At 41.4% G+C, this 23,659-nt stretch overlaps 1 protein-coding gene across 1 annotated transcript; it reads left to right on the forward strand.

Annotated features, from left to right (window-relative positions):
- The first annotated feature begins 4,336 nt into the window (after nucleotides 1–4,336).
- On the forward strand, nucleotides 4,337–16,892 carry CCDC195 (coiled-coil domain containing 195). Its single transcript, XM_072139587.1, has 3 exons — nucleotides 4,337–4,807; nucleotides 9,616–9,853; nucleotides 16,447–16,892. The coding sequence occupies exons 1-3, from the start codon at nucleotides 4,558–4,560 to the stop codon at nucleotides 16,577–16,579; spliced, it is 621 nt and encodes a 206-aa protein (XP_071995688.1). The 5' UTR covers nucleotides 4,337–4,557; the 3' UTR covers nucleotides 16,580–16,892.
- Nucleotides 16,893–23,659: the final 6,767 nt, after the last annotated feature.

Genomic DNA, 23,659 nt, shown 5'->3' on the forward strand with positions numbered 1-23,659 from the left:
TTTTCTTTCATCTGCAGGGGAAGTTACAACTGTACTTTTCTTCTAAGTATATAGCACCACTTCATTGAAAAAGAAAAATTATAATAATATGTTATAGATATGGATGCATTTTGTAATGCTACTTAAATTTCCTAAGAAATTTAGAAGAAGAATTTTGCCAACACAAGTATCTGTATTTGTTTAAGGCGTAACTGTAAAGTTACAGTGATTTTACCAAATTTTTCCCACTTTAAAAACAAACAAAATGATGCCTACTTTGTACTGCCTGTCCTTTTCTTTCCAAAGTTATGGCATTTTCTGTTATGAAAGTTTTGACAAAAATTTTTCTCACCAGAGGTGAAGTGGGCAGGGACTAATGTCTGTCAGTCTATGCCCTCAAGCTGAGGTCAGTTAGCCTGCCCACAGATCCATTGATGCCTTGTGTTCTCTCTCAAAGTAATTTAGCATTAAATCCATTTAGTTTCCCATAAATAAATCCATTGAACACTACACAGTGCACATACAGGATGTATATGGTGACCAGCCTGGCAGCTTCCATCACATGGAGGAGCAGGAAGCATGTAATAAGTGAAATAAATCATAAGTAAACCAGTTACATGAAGTGTGTGTGAGCACTATTAAGCTTATCTGCACAGAGCTGATGGTGCCGATGACAAGGTGGGGGAGGGGAGTAGCATGAGGAGAGGAGAGAGACAGAGAAAGTTCTGTAAAATCACAGACTGGGATAGAGAGGGGAGATCTTGTACCTTACTATTCTGTGCAGGAGACATCTGTACCCAAAGTTATGAACACATTCAGCACTGCTACATACACAGAGAGAGCTCTGTCACATGACCTCTCCCTGTGAGCAGGGAGCAGCAGCCTATCGCATCCCAGGAGTCCATAGAGTTTGTAGAGTTTGTTTATACTACGGACTCCAGGGCTTGTCAGCATTGGCAGAGGAAGCAGCTACTTCTGCAATGAGGTAATCTGAGGGGTATAGCAAAGAAACTGCTGGATACAGGCAACAAGGATAATGGGCAAAGTTGTTTTACATCCCAAAAGCTATTGATTTGTGGGGAAAACCTTTACAGTTACTCTTTAAATAAATTAGGAAATTTACCACTGCATTTAACCTCTACAAAGCACCACCAGTGCTTAATAATATTAGTAATGGTATTAGAAATGTTAGTAATTAGTAATGGATTTGTATTTTTATGATCAATTAATTTTTACTTTATGCTATTTATTATTTATTTTACTTCATGATTGTGTCCTAACACAAATATGTTATTTATCTGATAACTGTTATTTATCTGATTAGACACATTATAATCCCTGTGTGCTGACAGTGTGCTTAGATTATGAGGGTCCAGTTTTATCTACATTTAGCTCCTGTACATTCGCTAGTACCTGACACATAAAAAAAGAGAAACGAGACAGATCAGAGATGATAGATTATGAGATGCATATAACTCACAATGACACCATGCTAACTCAGCTATAACACACTCTGTTAGCTCTGCTATATGCCTCCTTCCCCTGCTATAAAGATCTTATGCTATCCGTAGCTTGTAGAGTAAATCTGTGCACACTGCTTGCCGGAAGTAAGTTTCTGTGGTTGTTTGAGTGTGAGCTTTTCTTGTAATGGAGGGTGGATGGGTAGAGATCACATCCTACAGACAGTAGAAGCTATTCATGAGAAGAATCTGCCCTGCCCGACCATAGAAGATTGAAGATTTACAGTCGGATCCCAAGGCAACCAAAATTGTATACACCAGGACTGATAGAGACAGGTTGGATTTAGAACTGTGAAATGCTGTATTTTTGTTAATAACAGTGAATTAGAGAATATGTTTTTTTATTATGTTGAGTACATTTACTGTATATACTCGAGTATGAGCTGAGTTTTTCAGCACAAAAAATGTGCTGAAAAACTTCACCTTGGCTTCTATTCGAGTCAGGAAAAAAAAAAAATTGTACTCACCTTCCGACGCCCCTTGGCAGGTCCCCTTCTATAACTCAATGGTCCTGCATTGGCTCCGTGTCCCCGTGCTGTCCGCTGCATGGATCGTGACGTCAGCTGCTCGGCACACACAATGATGTCAGCGAGCCGCTGATGTCACAATCCCTGCGACGGACCGCGCGGGGAAACAGAGCCGATGCCAGAGCATCGTGGAATAGAAGAGGACCTGCCGGGGGGGGGTCGAAGGTGAGTATAGTGTATGTTTTTTAACTAAAGAAATTGTACTACGGGCGGGGGCTGGGCAGGCTGTATGCTACAGGGGGTTGGGCAGGCTGTATACTACTGGGGTTGGCTATATACTGGGAGGCTGTGACCAATGCATTTCCCACCCTTGGCTTATACTCATGTCAATAGGTTATTCCATTTTTTTGTGTTAAAATTAGCGGTCTTGGCTTATGCTCGAGTATATATGGTAAGAATCCTGTCTTCTTAGAAATATGTCTTTAAATTACATTTTTAAAATATGGTTTCAATGAGGTTTCTGAGAGCATTATATAACAAATATATTATGTATTTTTTACACACACATTGTTGGTGTTCTTTACTCAACATTAAATTTGCTTTTCTTGATTTTCACTTTATTTTTTGGCTAACACTGGGCCTATGAAGACAATCTTTACGGCCTGCAGTATAGTCTGGATGTGGCAACCGGAATCTTTTTGTTGAAAGCCTTTTTAGGAGTTGTACCTAAACAAACTAACCTACCAGGTGAGCACATTCACTGTGTGACATAGGCTTTATCCTGCACTAGAAAGCGCTCGCTTGCTTTTTCAATGACTTTACATGGCTGAGCAGCTGCACGTCAGTTTGCCAGGAGAGATGTATGTTGCACACATCATCATTGCATCTTTCAACATGGGGAATGCATTCTCGGGAGCCTTAAATCACACTTCACCATCTGGCTGCAGGAAAGATAAATCTGGAGCTGGCAGATGCCAGTGTGATGGCAACTCTACAGTTGCAATTACTGTACATGAATCTATATTGCCGGAGCATAAAGCAGGTAGATATTAGAAAGCTGCCCCATTCCTGCCCTGTAATAACAGTTATTAGTTAAGAAGGTCATCTCTGTCCTGTACCTCACCCACAAAGAACGTAGTTGGCATGACATAATTGTAAACACTTACGCATAGATCCAGGCTCTGTGACTGTGGTAATCTTCTTATATTTTTAGCATTATGGGTTTTTATATCAGACATTCATATGCCTGTAATACCCCTTTAAATATGGAAAAAATATGGATTGCATATACACTTGTTATACACAAGCCTTACTGAGCTGAAATTATATTATATACAGAAAAGGAGGGGCCACAGGGCCACCTCTCTGAATTTTGGGACCCCAGACTGGCAAATTGTGAGGACCCCCCCTTCCTTTCATGTACACATCAGTTTCCCATCTTATATTTGCAATGTGGTATAGTGTTAGTATAAGTTAAAGACTATCACAAGCCCTGGGCTGTAAAGAGATTGTGGCCTCCCCAATGGTTTAGAGTTTTTAAATTATCTGATGTTTGCTGCATAAACAATATACTATAAAATAACTAAATGTATTACATAGATATGTTACCAGAACCAAGTTTACTACCAAGGTTCAGGTTCTGTAGCCAATAGTGGTAATTCCTCCACAGTAGTCAATAATTACAGTGCCCCCACAGTAACCAACAGTCACATTGCCCCCACAGTAGCCAAGTCGGAGTAGCCCACAATTTATACCCAGTGATTCCCCATAATAGGCAGGTCCAATAGTAAAGTCCCAGTTTAACCTCGTAGTAGCCAATTCCCAATTCCCCCACAGTAGGCAAATATCATTTCCTCCAAATAGTAGCCAAGTCCCAGCCCCCCTATAGTGGCCAAGTCATCCCCCAATTGTAGGCAAATAAAAGTGCTCCACCTGCAGTCCCACACCAAATAGTAGTCCCAGTGCATAGGCTAGTATACCCCTCATCCTTTATACAAATTTTACTGAACTGTACACTCACATTTCAACATATGATAATTAGCTTAACAAGTGGTATTTGGGTGGCATATTTCAATAGCCAAAACATCATACCACACAATGCAAATGAAGAAAGTAGGGCAGTATTGCATTTCATAATTCTCTATTGACTTCGATGTGTTCTTTCTGGGCTCAGAATTTTTTGCTGAAAAAAAAAGCAGCAGAATAAATATGGCAGAAAAAATAATACTGTGGTAAAAAGACTATGTGAAACCATCCTAAAGGTGATAGATTTGTGGTGGCCCATATCTGTTTAAGGATTAATCAATCATGGAGACATAACAAGAAGCTTCCTTGACAGCTATAAACATAGTAAAGACTCACGGAAAACAAAAACCACACAGGTCTAAATAATTAAAGCCCTCTTGTCTAAACGCTTAATCCAAGCTCACATCCTGATGAAAGACGACCTAGAGCTGGTGTAGGGACTGCCTGCCATTCTACAAATGATCTGTAGTAAATAATGCTCCGAGCAGAAGATGTGCTGACTCCTACAACATCCACCACAGTTACCATCATACTGGAGAGGAATCGGGAAGTACGGGAGCCCTTTAATGGAGGGGGACACACAGCTACTGAGGGTGATCAAAGAACTGCGCTCAGAGATCAACAAGCTAGAGAAGGAGAATAAAGAACTGAGAGGAGAACTAAGTCAGACTGGACACAGCACAATATGCGCCAAGGAACAAGAGCCCAGGACTGGCATTAAATGTGAACAGGCACAAAAGGAAGATGGGAAGTGTAAAGGCCTTCTACGCAGAAACGTGTCCTCGCAATCTGCTGACCTGATGCAAGAACAGACAGGTAGTGTACTAAGCTCTCTGTTACATCAATACAATGGGGGATGTGCATAAAGACTAGTGCATAGGGTTATTATAGTACATACAGTATTATAATACATACCATGTATCCAGTATTATTGCTACTAGATACAGTGCACCTATGACTCACTGCTCTACTAGATATCCCCAGAAGTTAGTTCCTTAAAATTGAGACAAAAATTGGAAACTCTGTCATCTAAAATCAGAAGTGTTATCAGAAGCATCTGGACCTATGGCAAAATCTGTTCAACAGATGTTATGGGACCTTGGGCCCATCGGGCACTATGGCTTAGTTGCAACTACTACTGTAACTGTTTACTCCATCAGTAGTTTAGAGAGATGTTTAGTGGGCACTATGTAAATTTATATATATAGTGGCATATACTGTGGAAGATTATAAATAAGGACATGGCTGGTTCAAGGGTTTCGAATTAATGACTAAGAGCAAACTGATGGATACCATGAGAGGACACCTAAAAAACATCTGAGGATGATAAAACCACTTGTGTGTGCACATGTTTTTCTCTACTCACATGTTTTCACCACATTCACTTTCCATGGACCTTCTCCCTAGGTTATAGGTCAGACTGGTTTATTATTATACTATTTCTCTATCATCCCTCCACACAGATTTTTTTGCATGTAGTGATCTAATGGATGTCCCTTCTGATGGTCTGGGTCATTCACCCAAATCTTTGTTTTTTAAGTAAGCATTTACTGTATATATGTACCGGGGGGTTCTAGGTAGGTCACTGTTGTGGAGTTAATGTTTACCTTTGATGTAGAAAAGGGTTTCGCCTTATGGTTCTGGATAAAAATAGCTGGAGAACAGGATGAACATCCTATATTACTTTGTTACCGCTGCAACCCAGGCTGAACTTAGAATCTTCAGAACATTCTGAAGGGCTCATGTATCACCCCTTCCACTCATAGTACACGATGCCGGGACACGGTGCTGCCCCACACATTAGTTATCAGTCATACAACCACAGGAGAGAATTATGTCTTCTCATGAATCTGTTTGAACTGATTATTCTTATCACACTATTCCCAAGGCGACAATGTATTTAATGTATTAAAGATGACTTCTCTGCATTGGAAATGTATTTGAATTAATGTGTAATCTCAGTCATATATATCTGAGAGAAGTTATGGATAACTAATTGTATGTAGGCTATACATTCCTTATATAAGATCATTGTCACAGTGTGTCCTGATGGGAACCTTAATCATTTCATACGGAATATAATATTAGTCTTGTGTATATGTTACAATACAGAAGAATGTATGTTGTAGATATATCTATAACAGAAGGAGAGGGGTGAGGGCGGCACAGTAAAGCAATCGGATTAAAATCCAGGTGGGTGTAGGCTCTATGGGCCTGACTCAAGGCTCACAGCAGATCCAAAGAAGACAACGGGAGAGCAGCACTCCGTGGTGATCAGTATTTATTCATGCACCAGTGGTAGTACAATGCAACGTTTCGGCTAGCTCCATGTAGCCATTTTCAAGCAACTTTAACCCTGTTTATTAATTCCAGGACATTTCACTTTGCCCAGATTCTCATGAAGACTTAAAATTGCATTTCTGACAAAATACATGTATAATCTGGTGTTTTATTTGTGGAACATGCACTTACCGCGTTTCCCTGAAAAGAAGACAATGGGGCAGATTTACTTACCCGGTCCATTCGCGATCCAGAATTGCATTCTCTGCACTGGATTCGGGTCCGGCCGAGATTTATTAAGGCAGTTCCTCCGTTGCGCTGAAGTTCCCTGGAACGCACTGGAATACACCGAGCCAGGCTGAGTGAAGGTAAGTGCAAGCTCCACGACACTTTTTTTGTTTTAAATGCGGCGGTTTTTCCGAATCCGTCGGGTTTTCGTTCAGCCACGCCCCCCGATTTCCGTCGCGTGCATGCCAGCGCCGATGCGCCACAATCCGATCGCGTGCGCCAAAATCCAAGGGCAATTCAGGGGAAATCGACGCAAATCGGAAATATTTGGGTAACACGTCGGGAAAACGGGAATCGGGCCCTTAGTAAATGACCCCCAATGGGTCTCATTTACTAAGGGCCCTGTGGTCCGCACTTTCGTCGGACATCCCGACGATTTCCACATTTATTATAACCCCTGCATCAGTTTTCTGTCTGAATTTACGGGGCTGTTTTACTAAGGGTCGCGGATCGCACTTTTGTCGGACTGTGCGCCGTTTTCGGGATTTGCGCAGCTTTGACAGGTATTCAACAGGGGTTTGTGCTGTGATTGTGTTACACCTGCACTGGCTTTCATGCAACGCAAATCGAGGGACGGGCCATCGCATGATCCAACTTATTTGGACTGAGCGTGGGATTTCAGATTCAAATTGTGTCGCAAGACAAGCACTTACACACACCAGGAAGAAGAAGGTGAACTCCGGCTGGACCTGAGCGGGGAAGCGACACATGCAGGATATCGGGCGCACGATCTTAGTGAATCGCGGCACAGTGCATTATCAACGTACTCTGTGAACCAGGCAAGTAAATGTACATGTTCATTGCAGTGCAAACTGCTTGTACATGTATTTATATAGTGCCCACAACCCATTTGTGTCACAGCTGCATAATAATAATAATAATAATAATAATATAGCACCATCAAATTCCGTAGCGCTTTACAAATCATAGGGGACATATACAAATATAATATTACATTACAGAGTTCAAATTATGCCCAACGCGATACATTTCTACACTTAAAGTGGTGTCGGACAGTTGGACGTTGCGGCACATTTATCATGCAGTGTCTGGCAGAAGTGTGTCGCACACTCTATGTTAAAGGTGCACCAAAAAAAGTTGGTGAACTGTGTTGGAGCAGTGCAGGGGGCACCAGATTCACGAAGAACGTGCACCAGAAATACTGTATCTGCCATACTCTACACACTACACCAGTGAAGTTTTCAATATTTTTAATAAGTGTGGGCCATTGCCTACAATTTACCATGTAGAATGGAGACAAATCATGTCGAATCATTATGGAGGCAGTGGATGATAAAACATGCCCATGGCAATGAACATAAGGCTATTGAGGACTTATATAAGGTCCTTCATTTAGAATCTTTAGGTATTTAGTCCTCCCCTTGGTTATGACAGCTTGGAGTTGTCCACAGTGAGGCCTAGTGTATGTCTCATCTGACCAATTAATCAATTCAACTTAATCTGCTTTGGTAAAGTTTACATTTTCCATTAAGACAATGTGAAGCAGAAAACCCCTGGAGGAGCTAACACTGACAGCTTAAACACTGAACCTCATTGCAGATTTTACCGGAAACAATCAGGTCAAGTGAATAATCTCTAAAAATGAGCATATGGTACTTTATTTGGGAAAAATAGCTTTCATTCATATACTTCTTATGCTAGTAAAAATAAATGACAAAGTCTTTTTAGGGTCCAAACCTTGCAGATATGGCAGGAGGAAATATCTTGAGGACAGAAGTACAACTTGAAGCCCTAGGGCAACCAACTACCATGTGCCTCTTATAATGCTTGAATATTCTTATATTGTAGTAAAGCTTTTCAGGCCTCCTTAGGCTCCAGAGCCCAGTAAGAACTGCTGCCTCTGTATTTCCGATAGCTACGGCCACTGCTCACACAGTCCCAATGCTGTTGGCATCTCCACCTTTTTATGGTCCCAGTAGACCAAGGGAGCTATTAACTTTGTCACTGATTTTTTTCAGATTTGTAGCCGATGCACTTCCATGTTTCGGAGACATTCTTTTCTATGGGTGTTTTTATGTGGCTGTTGTTTTCAACTGTTGTCAGTGAAAAAAAAATTTGAGCTCCCCTCTTCTGGACTTCGTCAGCTAGGAAGCACTTGCGATTATTTTCCCCAATCCGCCACCTTCACGCCAGGAGAAGGTGGTGTGCCTTATGGGGTTATGGGTTATGGGGAAAAACATTTGCATAATTCTTAAAGGTTGGACTTGATGGATTTGCGTCTATTTCCAGCCTTATACACTATGATACTATGAAAGGGGGAATGGCTGGCGCCCCCCCCCCCCTCCTGCACACTCGCTGCAGCCGGTGAATTTTCATATTTATTGCTATGCCAGGCCCAGAGAAAAATGCTACAGAGGACCCCGCTGGATACATCAATAGGCTAAAGTCTAGAGAGGGCATTCATATGCTGGCACTCATGCACCACCAACCCGCTATGAGTCTGTGGGTCTGCATAAATAAAAGGGGTCTGTTATTCTACTGATAAAACTGCAGAACCAGGTGTTATGTATTCTAACCAATGTGAAACCTTCTGGGGTTTTTTCGGAACAAAAACGGGAAACAACACGGATCCGTTGTGTACAGACATGCAAAAGACAAATGGCAGCATAATTGAAGTCTTGTTGTAATAAGGTCATGATAAGTCTCTCTGTGATAATAATACAAATGATCAATAAGGATAAAGTTCAATGGTATTGATAACGGATGAGGAAGAGTTTGGGTTGGAATTGAGTGGACAGGTGTGGTATAACAGAGGTGCCATTATCAGTGATCACAAAAGTTCATGAAGGTGACTTCTCTTTCTTAGTTCCTTGAATTATTTCATCAGCAACGTCTTAAATACCACAATAATTATAGACTACCAGAGAGCATATGCTGTCATTATGGGGCAAAATAACTACTACAGGGCTCAGTCTATGTATCAAACTCTAAAAAGACAATTGTAGAATCTACTAAATTTCTTTGATAAAAATAGAAACAAAACACACCTTATAATAATAATAAAGAATACCTGAAATAATTCTGTTTTCTTCCAGGCGCTGCAATGACTGTCCGCCGTTATTCTATGTCCTCTCTGCTTTCCAGCTCTGAACACTATACACACAGCGCACACATGAAAAGACTTTCAAGTACTGAAACACTATCAGGACCAAGGCTGAACCACAAGTCTGACACTGATCTTCAGTTCGCCAAAGATGAGGAATCTGCTGCTGAAATGCTGGTTACTAATATCCCCAAGACAAGATCATTCCAGCAATATATGCACAAGTGCAGGTAATGGCTGACCAACTACTTATATCTAACCCAATATATCAGCTTTAGTAAGAGGTGAAACTACTGGATACCCCAAATTTGTTCTAGGCCTAGCTAAATGTTCACATTTCTTAGAAATACCATTGAGGGGATTATAGTACACATACAGGTTCATAGTAATGATTCCTCTCATTAGGTTAATACAGGCGGTCTCCTACTTAAGGACACCTGACTTACAGACAACCCATAGTTACAGACAGACCCCTCTGACCTCTGATGAAGCTTTCTGAATGCTTTACTCTAGTCCCAGATTGCAATAATCAGCTGTAAGGTGTCTGTAATGAAGCTTTATTGATAATCCCTGGTCCCATTACAGCAATAAATGTTTAAGCTCCAATTGTCACTGGGGCCAAATTTTTTTTTGTCTGTATCTACAATTATAAAATATACAGTTTCGACTTACATACAAATTCAACTTAAGAACAAACATCCAGACCCTATCTTGTACGTAACCCGGGGACTGCCTGTAATTTGCCCAATGCTAATAAATGTCCCTGGTTATCTCACAATAACAGTTTGTTTGTCTTATCCAATAATTTGGCACAAATTTGGACTACAGGATGTCATCCACCACCTATAGTTTCGAGAGCACACAACTCCCGCCAAAGACTGAAAAATCAATAAAACAAAAACTTGGCACTCCTTCTTTAGGAGGATTTGTAGAAAGCTATTAAGTGAAATACAATCCAAAAACTCAATGTAAGTAACGTTTCAGTCTTAACCAAGACCTTCATTAAATTCAGGATTTGTGGCTCACATGAATTTGGCGCTCCCCTGTACAGCTCCAACAAAGTGCAACACTTTTTTTGTGCCCCTTTAAGATAAGGAATGCAACACACTTCTGTCGGAATTTGCAAGACAAATCTGGCGCATGGTTCGACTGAACACCAGAATGCACCCTTCAGTGCAGAAATTTGTGTCGCATGAAGACCAGTGCAGCTGTGCCACAAAACGGTCACGTGCGACACAAATGTGCACAAGCACTTCTTAAATACATATGTAAGCAGTTTGCACCTAATAGACGGTGCAAAGTCCGACAGAAAACTGGTGCGCAATTCTTAGTAAATGTTCCCCAATATGTCGAGCTCCAAGGAAATCCACAATGTAAATTAAGTTGATCCTTTATTGTTCCATAGCCTTTAAAAAACTGCAAAATTATGTCCAGCTCCATAAAATGGAACAGTTTAGATTAAATCAAGTCTTTATTGTTTCATAGAAATCTGAAACGCAAAATATGAAAATGACAAAAAAAAATAGAGCATTTTTGAGCTATTTATTTATTCTTCTGTAATTGGGACAAAAAAATAACTGATTTGATAAAAACTGTGGAATTGTTTGATGCTGGAAATAGTTTAGCTTTTTTCCAACTCTATAAATATTGGATGGTTCATATCTTTCCCAAATACTGTCTTTGGCTTTCAAGCTCAATGGGGCACATTTACTTACCTGTCCGAGGAGTTCACCCGAAGTGCATTGTTCCGACGATAATGCCCTGTGCCGCGATTCACTAAGATCATGCGCCCGATATCCTGCTTGTATCGCTTCCCCGCTCCGATCCGCCGGAGTTCACCTTCTTCTTCCTGGTGCATGTAAGTGCATTGGATGCGACAGAATTTTAAAGTTAAATCCCGCGCTCAGTACGAATCAGTCGGATCGCATGACTTGAGGGGTGTAATTATATCACCTAATACCTTATGATAGGCACCCAAATTATTAATTCAGACAGCCATTCAACGCATTCTCCAAAACCTCAGCACATAAGAAGGACAAGAAGGGGAAGGGTGGTATTGGTCCAAAAAATAACCCGGTATGATGTGGATCATTTCATGATTTGTATTCTCATGGATTACAACTGTCTCCCTCTGTGTTTTCTTGAAAGTCAGCTCATGTATAGACGTTCTTGTAGTCTCCTGCTCTCTGTATGTTATTAACAAGAGAACATTTACACGTAATTACATTTTATCAGGCGACATTGACCGCTTCAGAGGTGTTTTACTTTACTGATTCAATTTAACTTACATTATCACTCGGGTAATTAAGTCTATTCATTTGTGAAGCTTCCAGCACTTGTGTGCATATGGGATGACAGATGAAGATTGATTGTGTAATAATTGCTGTTTTTTACTTAGACAAAAAAACTAATGGAATGATATTCTCTTAAAAAGCTTGCATTCTGCTCTAAAATCTGTTAGAGCCTATTGTTATCCTCCTGAATGTGAATGACTCTGCAGCTCACTAGTGTATATGGTGCCAGGACATGCAAATGAGCAGCGCGTGGGGAATTAGAAACTATAGATCATGCCATTTGCCAACATAGCTTGCCTGCTGATGCTCAAATGTTTTTTATGTTAGCAGCGCCCATACCAATGCTCTATTTGGGATACAGTTTACAATGGTCTTAGAAAGTGTGGAAATCCAAAATCTACAAAATAACAAAATGCTGTGCGGGAAACTGGCAGTAGAAACTGACCGGAGCTGCAGATTTTTAACCCATGCATGTCAAGGTATTCTGCTGGTTTTCACTGCCAAGGTAAAGGTTACTTGGTAATACTGCCATCCACAGCATCCCAGTTTGGGATATTCCAATCCACTGCAGATTTTACCCAATCGATAATCAGCAGTGGATACTTCCAGTGTCAACTCTGGCTCCGGCTCCCTGCACCCGAATATTGGAAAAACTTTTCCTGAAAAATGGATGTTCTTTTTTTGCAGCTGAATTGCATGAGTCTGGCTCCTTTATTTATGGATCTTCATGAACTATCATGGTGATCCTACAAGGACACCCTCTACATTTTAACAGATCATTTACGTGGTCTGATACAATAATGGCCATGGATATTGCATTTTTTGTGTGCCACTGGGCTTAACCCGTTGCTGCACCATGCTGTTTCCCAATGTCATGGTGCAGAAGCAAGTGTATAAAGAGGCCTCACAGGCTGAGAAAATTCGCTAAGAATTCCGGGTCACTTGAGCCTTTTCAGGCCGTGTCACTAATGGGTTAAGGGTTTCATCTTTTCGATGGCAAAAAAACCCAATAAAGATTAATCAATAGTCATCAGGTGAAATCCAGAGTAAAGTTGAATGGCATTGATCTTACTTATGAAAGAATAAAAAACCTAAAATAGGGAGAATCCCTACATTTTTTTTACAATTTCTTTTATTATTTTGATGATTGTTTCTAAATATTTCCTGTTCACTATCCATTTTTTTATTAAAAAGTATCATATGTGGCAGATGTCATTCTATCTTAATAATAGCCACTTACTTATAGTGTAGGTGAGTATCCTCATTTACATCACAGACAATAGATTACAAAACCGCTATTAAAACACCAGCCATGGCTGACTATATGTGATGTCACTTCTTTTCTAGGCCTCCTGTGTGCACAGAGCATTTCTACTCTCAGTGAGTAAGTGTCACACTATGAGGCTGCTGTAATGCATGTCACCAAACGCTGTTACTAAAGCTCAGGCAACACGGCAGCCGCTATATTCATCGGCAGAAAATAGAAGAAAATAATCTATAATTATAAAGTAGATAGGAAAAATCTTGGATAAATGAGTAAAAAACAAAAGTGGTGACTCATTCCCCTCATTACAGGATCTACCGTATTTTTCGGACTATAAGGCGCACAAAAAATCCTTTGATTTTCTCAGAAATCAAAGGTGCGCCTTATAGTCCAGTGCGCCTTATATATGAACCTTACTTACAGACAACAGCTGCGTAGAACTGTGCACAGGTCTGCCACCTGCTGGTCATACATCCTTATAATCAGGTGCGCCTTATATATCAACCTAAACATTTTAGCAGGCATTTATTGATGGTGCGCCTTATACTCCGGTGCGCCTTTTAGTCCAAAAAATACTGTACCTGCCCTCTACAACCTGTCTACCCCCCATACACAGACATATCTCATCTTATATCCAGGCTAGAAGCAGCCTAACAGTATCAGTTTTTCTTTTTAGTCATACAGTTTCTCCAATAAACGTCATCATCCGCTTTAATATATTGTAATGTTATATAATCACTAACTGCACATATATCATCAATTCACTGTCAAAATTTCAACATCTTTTTGCCAATGAGTGTATAAAAAGGAGAACTGGTAAAATTAGCATTCATGACAAAACATATTTCTGCCTGACTTCACTAGAAATGTACCAAACATAAATAGCAATTTCAAAGCCAGTAGATAAAAAGCATTTCCCATCTCTCGGGTGAAAACTGTCATCCAAAATGTGGCCTCTAAGCTTCAGGTGACAGAGATTAAGAAGCAGATCCTCTACTCTTCACCAGTCCACATGCAGATGCCTTAGAAATCTATGAATGTAGATTATTTATGTACTTTTTATGTGTCTAATAGGAATTACTTATACATTTCTCATATACAGTTGGGAAAATTAACACAGAATGGACTGTAAAGAGCAGCAAAATGTTGTATATACACAGAACCTGCATGCAGGGGCATAACTACAGGGTAGCAGCCACAGCAACTGCAACATATGCTGATATGTAAATATACTATAATATATATAGTAAATGACCCCCTATGTGCTTCACTAACTGACACCTTTGGGGCTAGCTCCAATAACCCCCTCCACTGGTCATCAGGGCATTTTATTGTCTAAGTTTACATAATAAGTATGCACTCGAGGGGCGTGGGAGATTGTGTGCTCCTAGTTTACACCACACCATCATTGTGTCGCATCAGCCGGAAGCAAAGTGCACCAAGGACCAGATTTACTAAGAGCGTGCGCCACTATTAAATAACGCAGTGTAAGTGCACATTACTGAGGCAAGCTACACTGCAGCAGATTACTCCAGTTTTCTTATATCGGGGCCACTTTGTAATTTTGAGATCTACTCTGAACAACGATACTCTTTATATTCTGTTTCAATGTGGAGTCATGAATGGCAACATTAGTGTATGGTCTGATGTTTCTAATTTGGACCACTCATATAATGTTAGGTTGACATATAATGCAAATGGCCAATTAGACAATAGTAAAAAAGTTCATGTTAAAAGCCTAAACAGCTCTAAAGCTGCTTGTATATATACCGGATATTTGTGGCAAATTTAGACTGTGAAAATCAGACTTTTCTTCTGTCCGCTCACAGCCGAGTAGCACCAATTTGGATATGTTTTTCACGGATTCTTATAGTCTATGAGTGAACAGTGAAAAATGCTTCTGACGTGGACATGCTCTTCTTTTTAACAAATTGATTGCATTGTCCATTTAACATCCATGAACACTGATTGGTTAATTGGCAATTGGTAATGCATTCAGTGCAGCCGTGTGCCTGCATCTGGAAATTTTTAATGCTTGCATGTTTCATAAAAAGTATAAAAGTATTACGCTGCAAATTTACACTATTTTATTTTTGTCAATGTGTGAATAAAAGTCTCCATTAGGATAATCAGATTTCTAATATCAATATCTTTTTTAGGAATGCAGCCTTTTTGCATGTTCATTTTTTTACTGTGCATCTTCCAAAAGCCTTGGCCTTTTTTATTTTTCAGTTTACAAAGTTGGTATAATACTGCTGGTCTTATGCAGTATAATTTTTACATTACGGTAATGGCACTATAGTAGTAACAGCCATAGCAGCTGCTATGGGGCCTGTCGTGTCAGGGGGGCCCGTCATCCGTCCTGACACACTAAAGAGTGGAGGATGTGCACCATTATATATACATTGGGGCAGATTTACTTACCTGGTCCTGTCGCGATCCTGCGGTGCGTTGTCCGACGAGGATTTGGGTCTGTTGCGATTCACTAAGCTCGTGCACCCGAGTTCCTGCATCCGTCGCTTCCCCGCAGAAGTCCGCCGGAGTTCACCTTCTTCTTCCTGGTGCTTATAAGTACGTGTCTTGTGACACAATTCTAAATGTTAAATCCTGCGCATTATCCGAATCCGTTGGGTTGTCCGACGGCCCGCCCCCCAATTTCTGTCGCTTGCAAGCCTGCACCGAAAATGCATCTGACGGACCCTTAGTAAATGAGCCCCATTATGCTGTACATTGTACAGTGTTTTATGTAAGTAACATATATGTGTTGGATATTTGCTATATCTATGATGTGTATATGCTATATCTATGATGTGTATGTGATATATCTATGATGTGTTTTACTGTCTCGGGCACAGTATTAAGTGATGTGTCCAAAGCAATTAAAAGAGTGTTATTATTGTCTGTCTGGAAAAATTATATTTAGATGCTTTTTTTTAGAAACAAATAGAAATGGAAAAATGAAAGAAAAAATGTGAAAATTAGACAAGAGCAATGAGCTAAATTTGCATGATAATGTGGCCTCCGTGCTTTTAAAACTGGCAAGAATCGCAAGTGTGCACGTTTTACGATAACTCAATTGAAGTTTCATTACTGTAATAATTTTGGTTTTTTTTGGCACAAACGTATTATAAATTACATAAGTTCTTTCTGGATAACAAAATATTGTATTATTAACAAGATAAGATATTAGATATGTAATATGATGTACAACAGCAGATAGTTATCATTGTCAAAATAAATGTAAATATCTTCTTTGTCTTCTTAGGGGCAGAGTAAAGGCTGTCACTTTTATGTTACCGATGGATATGAGAGATTACAATGAAAATCGAATGACTTTCCAGGCTCCTCAAAATCAAAGCACAAATCACTTGAGTACGATCATAGAAAAGGATCCATGACCTGGTGAATTTTTTAAGACCACCTGACACATACTGATGAGCCGGCATTATAATGATAGCTGGCTCTAGGGTTACATTTTGTGAGCAGTGCTCTGGCAGCCTGCCTTCTCATATGGACAAAACCATTGCTTTGGGTCACTGGTCTTTTGTTATTCGAAACCTGTGTCACTTCAAAAACGTATTATGTTGTTATCTTACATATAACTTTTCACTAAACTAACTTTTCTTTAGTTTCAAGGGCTAGTTAATTAAATTTACAAGAATACTGCTGTAATGACCCCTAAGTTTATATGTGTTATACAAATAAAAAAAAATGCCCAATGAAAAATTTCATTTAGAGATTAAACTATAAAAATCCTGCAGCTTTTTGTTTGTGCCTGTTTTGGCAGATTTACTGACTGTCCATGCCAAAATAAACTTGGTTTCCCAACCCTCATGCCTTTAATTTGCTCCTATGATCGGCGCAGCTTTCAGATCAGAGAGGTTCACTGCGTTGATTTATTTTAGAGACCTATTTCCAGCTCTTTTGGGGCGCACATATAGACCTAGAAAAAGCAGCTCTATAAACTTTCCTAGACGTGGAGTTTAATTTGTGATGCCCATTTGTTCTGTGGTGAGCAATGCACCACAATATAAAAATCCCACTGAAAACCACACAAAAACCGGAAGCCTGAAAACAAAACTTGCACCACAAGTGATTACCTTACCCCCCAATGTTTTTCAATCTAGAAGAAGAAAGAATCGTAATTCCCAAAGTATTGTTTTTTGGTCATCTCACCAAAACTATGCTAAATGGTAGTATGTGCCACAAAAATGGTATCGGTAAAAACTACTCTCAATCTGGAAAAAATTAATAAAGAGGTATGGCAAGATCCATAAACAGTGCCATTGGCTTATGACATTGCAATGTTAACATTTCATCAGTTCCCATGTGAGAAACAACATGCATTCTGTCCCAACCATGTACAATAGTCACTAATGCTGTGTGTTTCACATACAAATTTATTGATGCTATTTAGAAAGTCTAAATTTAAAGGGCATCTACCATTAGATTACTGATAGTAGACTGTCCTCACATTACTACTTATTACCACTAGGGGTGGATTGCAGCGTCGTTTTTCATTCATTCTTGGACATCAGTATTTCAGAAAAAATAAGTTTATAAAATATATATAATGTCACCTGAGTGCCCCATGGCTCCGCTGTCTCCTAAAATATGCACATTCCTGCCTACTTTATATATATTGATGGTTCCTCATGCTTATCACAGACAGCCAGCGATGTCAGTCAGCTGTCTGCAAAAGTTGCGCATGCGTGAGAAGTCTATCCTTTTGTAGCCGGCAGGTTACTAGTGGGGTTGCACAAAGAAAGACATCTTGCACAAGGCTGACGTCACTGGCGATAAGCGGGAGGGACCAGCAATGAATATAGAGTAGGTGGGGAATTGCATATTTTAGGAGACGTCGGAGACATAAGGGGGCTCACATGAGCTCCTCGGGCACATTTACATATTTTTATAGTCTTCATTTCTCCAATAATACTGATGTCCAAGAATGAATGAAAAATACATATGAAGACAGCCTACCATCAGTAATCTAATGGTAGATGTCCTGTAAGCCTACTTTTAAATTGCATCAAAAACACTGCAGAACCACAGTAAAGAAAACCCTCACATGTAAATATAGCCTAATAATGTCAGGATCAGGGCTCAGCCGAAAGCTTCAACAGTAATTAAAAGTAAATGGTTCACATTGTCTTTCATTCATATTGCATGGACAATGTAAATAGTGTCATCTGAACATCATAGGGTTCTGGATACCTCTTCGACATCCGGTTTAATGTGATCCCTTTTTATGAGTCTTTAGATACAAAGACTTTCAATAGTTGAAAATGTGGCAGAAAGAGACATTTGGGCACATTTACTAAGGTCCTTGCATCTGCTCTCTGGCGAACTTTGCTCATACTTTCTAGTGCAAACTGCATGCACATGTATTTAAGAAGAGTCTGTGCCATATGTGTGTCGCTCGAGACCCCAAATTTCTGCACTGAAAGTGGCGTTTCGATGCACATTCGGACCGTGCACCACTTTTGTCATCCAAAGTTCAACAGAAATTTGTTGCACAGCCAAATGATAAAGGTCCAATGATAGAGGAACACAGGTGACCGGCACCAACCTTCTAATGTAATGTTACTTCTGCCACTCACGGCCCCACGATCTCACCGACACACTGAACTGCTCACTCCTGGGGTGCTCACTGAACGCCAAGGCACAATGGAAATGTATAAAATATAAAATGTATAAAATAGCAAAGCAGTGGCACTCACCGGAATAAAAGCGGTAACCTTTATTCCGGTGAGTGCCACTCTGCTTTGCTATTTTATACATATCCTATGGTAAAGGTGCCCCAAAATAAAAGTTGGTGCACTCTGTCGGAACAGTGCAGGGGGTGCCAGATTCATTTAGACCGGACACCAGAAATCCTGAATCTGGCGCCCTCTGCACACTACACACTGTTTTAAATGTACCCCTTTAAGATGTGGGGGGTAATGGAGGCTAAATAAGAGTGTTCCCATAATTATGAGTCTGGTGAATTCTATATACCGTATATACTCGTGTATAAGCCGAGTTTTTCAGCACAAAAAATGTGCTGAAAAACGTTCCCCTCGGCTTATACATGAGTCAATATTAAGTAAAAAATACTTTAAAAATAATAAACGTATATACTCACCCTCCGGTGGCCCCGATGTGCAGCGCTGCTCCCCCGATGTCCGCGCCGCTTGTCTTCAGGCTTCTGCGCCCGTCTTCTTTCTTCTGCTGGGCGCCGCCATGTCTTTCCCCCGGGCAGCGCCTAGTATGACGTCAGCAGCGGCGTGTCATACTAGGCGTTGGTCGGGAGAGAGCAATGGCGGCGCCCAGCAGAAGAAAGAAGACGGGCGCAGAAGCCTGAAGACAAGCGGCGCGGACATCGGCGGAGCAGCGCTGCACATCGGGGCCACCGGAGGGTGAGTATATACGTTTATTTATTTTTTTAATGCTGGGGGCAAGCTGTATACCACTGGGGGCAGGCTGTATACCACTGGGGGCAGGCTGTATACCACTGGGCGCAGGCTGTATACCACTGGGCGCAGGCTGTATACCACTGGGGGCAGGCTGTATACTACTGGGGGCAGGCTGTATACTACTGGGGGCAAACTGTATACTACTGGGGGCAGGCTGTATACTACTGGGGGCAAACTGTATACTACTGGGGGCAGTGCTGTATACTACTGGGGGCAGTGCTATATACTACTGGGGGCAAACTGTATACTACTGGGGGCAGGCTATATACTACTGGGGGCAAACTGTATACTACTGGGGGCAGGCTATATACTACTGGGGCAGGTTGTATACTACTGGGGGCAAACTGTATACTACTGGGGGCAGGCTGTATACTACTGGGGGCAAACTGTATACTACTGGGGGCAGGCTGTATACTATTGGAGCAAGCTGTATACTACTAGGGGCAGGCTGTATACTACTGGGGCAGGCTGTATACTACTGGGGAAAGCTGTATACTACTGGGGACAAGCTGTATACTACTGGGGGCAGGCTGTATACTACAGGGGGCAGGCTGTATACTACAGGGGACAAGCTGTATACTACTGTGGGCAGGCTGTATACTACTGGGGGCAGGCCGTATACTACTGAGGGCAGGCTGTATACTACAGGGGGCAGGCTGTATACTACTGGGGACAAGCTGTATACTACTGGGGGCAGGCTGTATACTACTGGGGGCAGGCCGTATACTACTGGGGGCAGGCTGTATACTACTGGGGGCAGGCTGTATACTACTGGGGACTGGCTGTATACTACTAGGGGCAGGCTGTATACTACTGGGGGCAAGCTGTATACTACTGGGGGCAGGCTGTATACTACTGGGGCAGGCTGTATACTACTGGGGACAAGCTGTATACTACTGGGGACAAGCTGTATACTACTAGGGGCGCTGCAAATCGGGGCCACCGGAGGGTGAGTATATACGTTTATTTTTTTTTAATGCTGGGGGCAGGGGGCAGGCTATATACTACTGGGGGCAAACTGTATACTACTGGGGGCAGGCTATATACTACTGGGGCAGGCTGTATACTACTGGGGGCAAACTGTATACTACTGGGGGCAGGCTGTATACTACTGGGGGCAAACTGTATACTACTGGGGGCAGGCTGTATACTACTGGAGCAAGCTGTATACTACTGGGGGAAGGCTGTATACTACTGGGGCAGGCTGTATACTACTGGGGAAAGCTGTATACTACTGGGGACAAGCTGTATACTACTGGGGGCAGGCTGTATACTACAGGGGGCAGGCTGTATACTACAGGGGACAAGCTGTATACTACTGTGGGCAGGCTGTATACTACTGGGGGCAGGCCGTATACTACTGAGGGCAGGCTGTATACTACAGGGGGCAGGCTGTATACTACTGGGGACAAGCTGTATACTACTGGGGGCAGGCTGTATACTACTGGGGGCAGGCTGTATACTACTGGGGGCAGGCCGTATACTACTGGGGGCAGGCTGTATACTACTGGGGACTGGCTGTATACTACTAAGGGCAGGCTGTATACTACTGGGGGCAGGCTGTATACTACTGGGGCAGGCTGTATACTACTGGGGACAAGCTGTATACTACTGGGGGCAGGCCGTATACTACTGAGGGCAGGCCGTATACTACAGGGGGCAGGCCGTATACTACAGGGGGCAGGCTGTATACTACTGGGGACAAGCTGTATACTACTGGGGGCAAACTGTATACTACTGGGGCAGGCTGCATACTACAGGGGGCAGGCTATATACTACTAGGGCCAGGCTGTATAGTACTGGGGGCAGGCTGAATACTACTGGGGGCAAGCTGTATACTACTGGGGGCAGGCTGAATACTACTGGGGGCAAGCTGTATACTACTGGGGGCAGTGCTGTATACTACTGGGGACAAGCTGTATACTACTGGGGGCAGGCTGTATACTACTGGGGGCAAACTGTATACTACTGGGGCAGGCTGTATACTACAGGAAGCAGGCTATATACTACTAGGGCCAGGCTGTATACTACTGGGGGCAGGCTGAATACTACTGGGGGCAAGCTGTATACTACTGGGGGCAGGCTGAATACTACTGGGGGCAAGCTGTATACTACTGGGGGCAGGCTGAATACTACTGGGGGCAGGCTGGGCTGGCTGTATACTATAGGGGGCTGTATACTATATGGTTGGCTATATACTGGGGGGGGGGTATGTGACCAATGCATTTCCCAACCTCGGCTTATACTCGAGACAATAGTTTTTCCCAGTTTTTGGTGGTAAAATTAGGGGTCTGGGCTTATACTCGGGTCGGCTTATACTCGAGTATATACGGTAGGTTATTTATTCTATTGTTTTAAGCCATTTAGTATATTAGCCAAGAGGACCTGTTACTGTAATATATTTATATTAAACATATAAAGACCTACTCCTCAAACCAGATGTTTCATTAACTCTGGCCACTAAACCTAATAATAGACTGAGACTTGCTTATTCTGTAATGATTTTCTTTTCAGCGACATACAGACAGAATAAAAGTAGAAAATAACACCTTCATAGAAAAAATTATTATTACATTCACTACACATCTTATCTACTCATCCTGTGAAATGTACTGTAAATACATAATATAACTGACTTATGATAACATCACTACTGACAATAGATGATGTCACAGCTTATCTCCTCCCCTTCCCTACAAAATGACCTCTATATAGATAACACTGACCCATCATTACATCACTACTGTCAATAGATGATGTCACAGCTTATCTCCTCCCCCTCCCTGTACAATGACCACTATATAGATAACACTGACCCATCATTACATCACTACTGACAATAGATGATGTCACAGCTTATCTCCACCCCCTCCCTGTACAATGACCTCTAAATACATAACACTGACCTATCATTACATCACTACTAACAATAGATGATGTCACAACTTATCTCCTCCCCCTCCCTGGTACAATGACCTCCATATAGATAACACTGACCCATCATTACATCACTACTGACAATAGATGATGTCACAGCTTATCTCCCCCTTCCTGTACAATGACCTATATATAGATAACACTGACCCATCATTACATCACTACTGACAATAGATGATGTCACAGCTTATCTCCTCCCCCTCCCTGTACAATGACTTCTATATAGATAACACTGACCCATCATTACATCACTACTGACATAGATGATGTCACAGCTTATCTCCTCCCCCTCCTGTACAATGACTTCTATATAGATAACACTGACCCATCATTACATCACTACTGACAATAGATGATGTCACAGCTTATCTCCTCCCCCTCCCTGTACAATGACTTCTATATAGATAACACTGACCCATCATTACATCACTACTGACAATAGATGATGTCACAGCTTATCTCCTCCCTCTCCCTTTACAATGATCTCTATATAGATAACACTGACCCATCATTACAACACTACAGACAATAGATGATGTCACAGCTTATCTCCTCCCCTCCCTGTACAATGACCTCTATATAGATAACACTCACCCATCATTACATCACTACTGATAATACATGATGTCGCAGCTTATCTCCTCCCTCTCCCTTTACAATGATCTCTATATAGATAACACTGACCCATCATTACATCACTACTGACAATAGATGATGTCACAGCTTATCTCCTCCCCTCCCTGTACAATGACCTCTATATAGATAACACTCACCCATCATTACATCACTACTGATAATACATGATGTCACAGCTTATCTCCTCCCTCTCCCTGTACAATGACCTCTATATAAATAACACTGACCCATCATTACATCACTACTGATAATACATGATGTCACAGCTTATCTCCTCCCTCTCCCTTTACAATGATCTCTATATAGATAACACTGACCCATCATTACATCACTACTGATAATACATGATGTCAACGTCATCCCTATGTGAAAACAGCACTGTACAGAAAATCGAGTACATGCAGACTTGAATTTCCCACAGAAATATATACATATTTGCTTGAAGGG

Source organism: Engystomops pustulosus, chromosome 3, assembly GCF_040894005.1.
Source record: "Engystomops pustulosus chromosome 3, aEngPut4.maternal, whole genome shotgun sequence".
Taxonomy (NCBI): domain Eukaryota; kingdom Metazoa; phylum Chordata; class Amphibia; order Anura; family Leptodactylidae; genus Engystomops; species Engystomops pustulosus.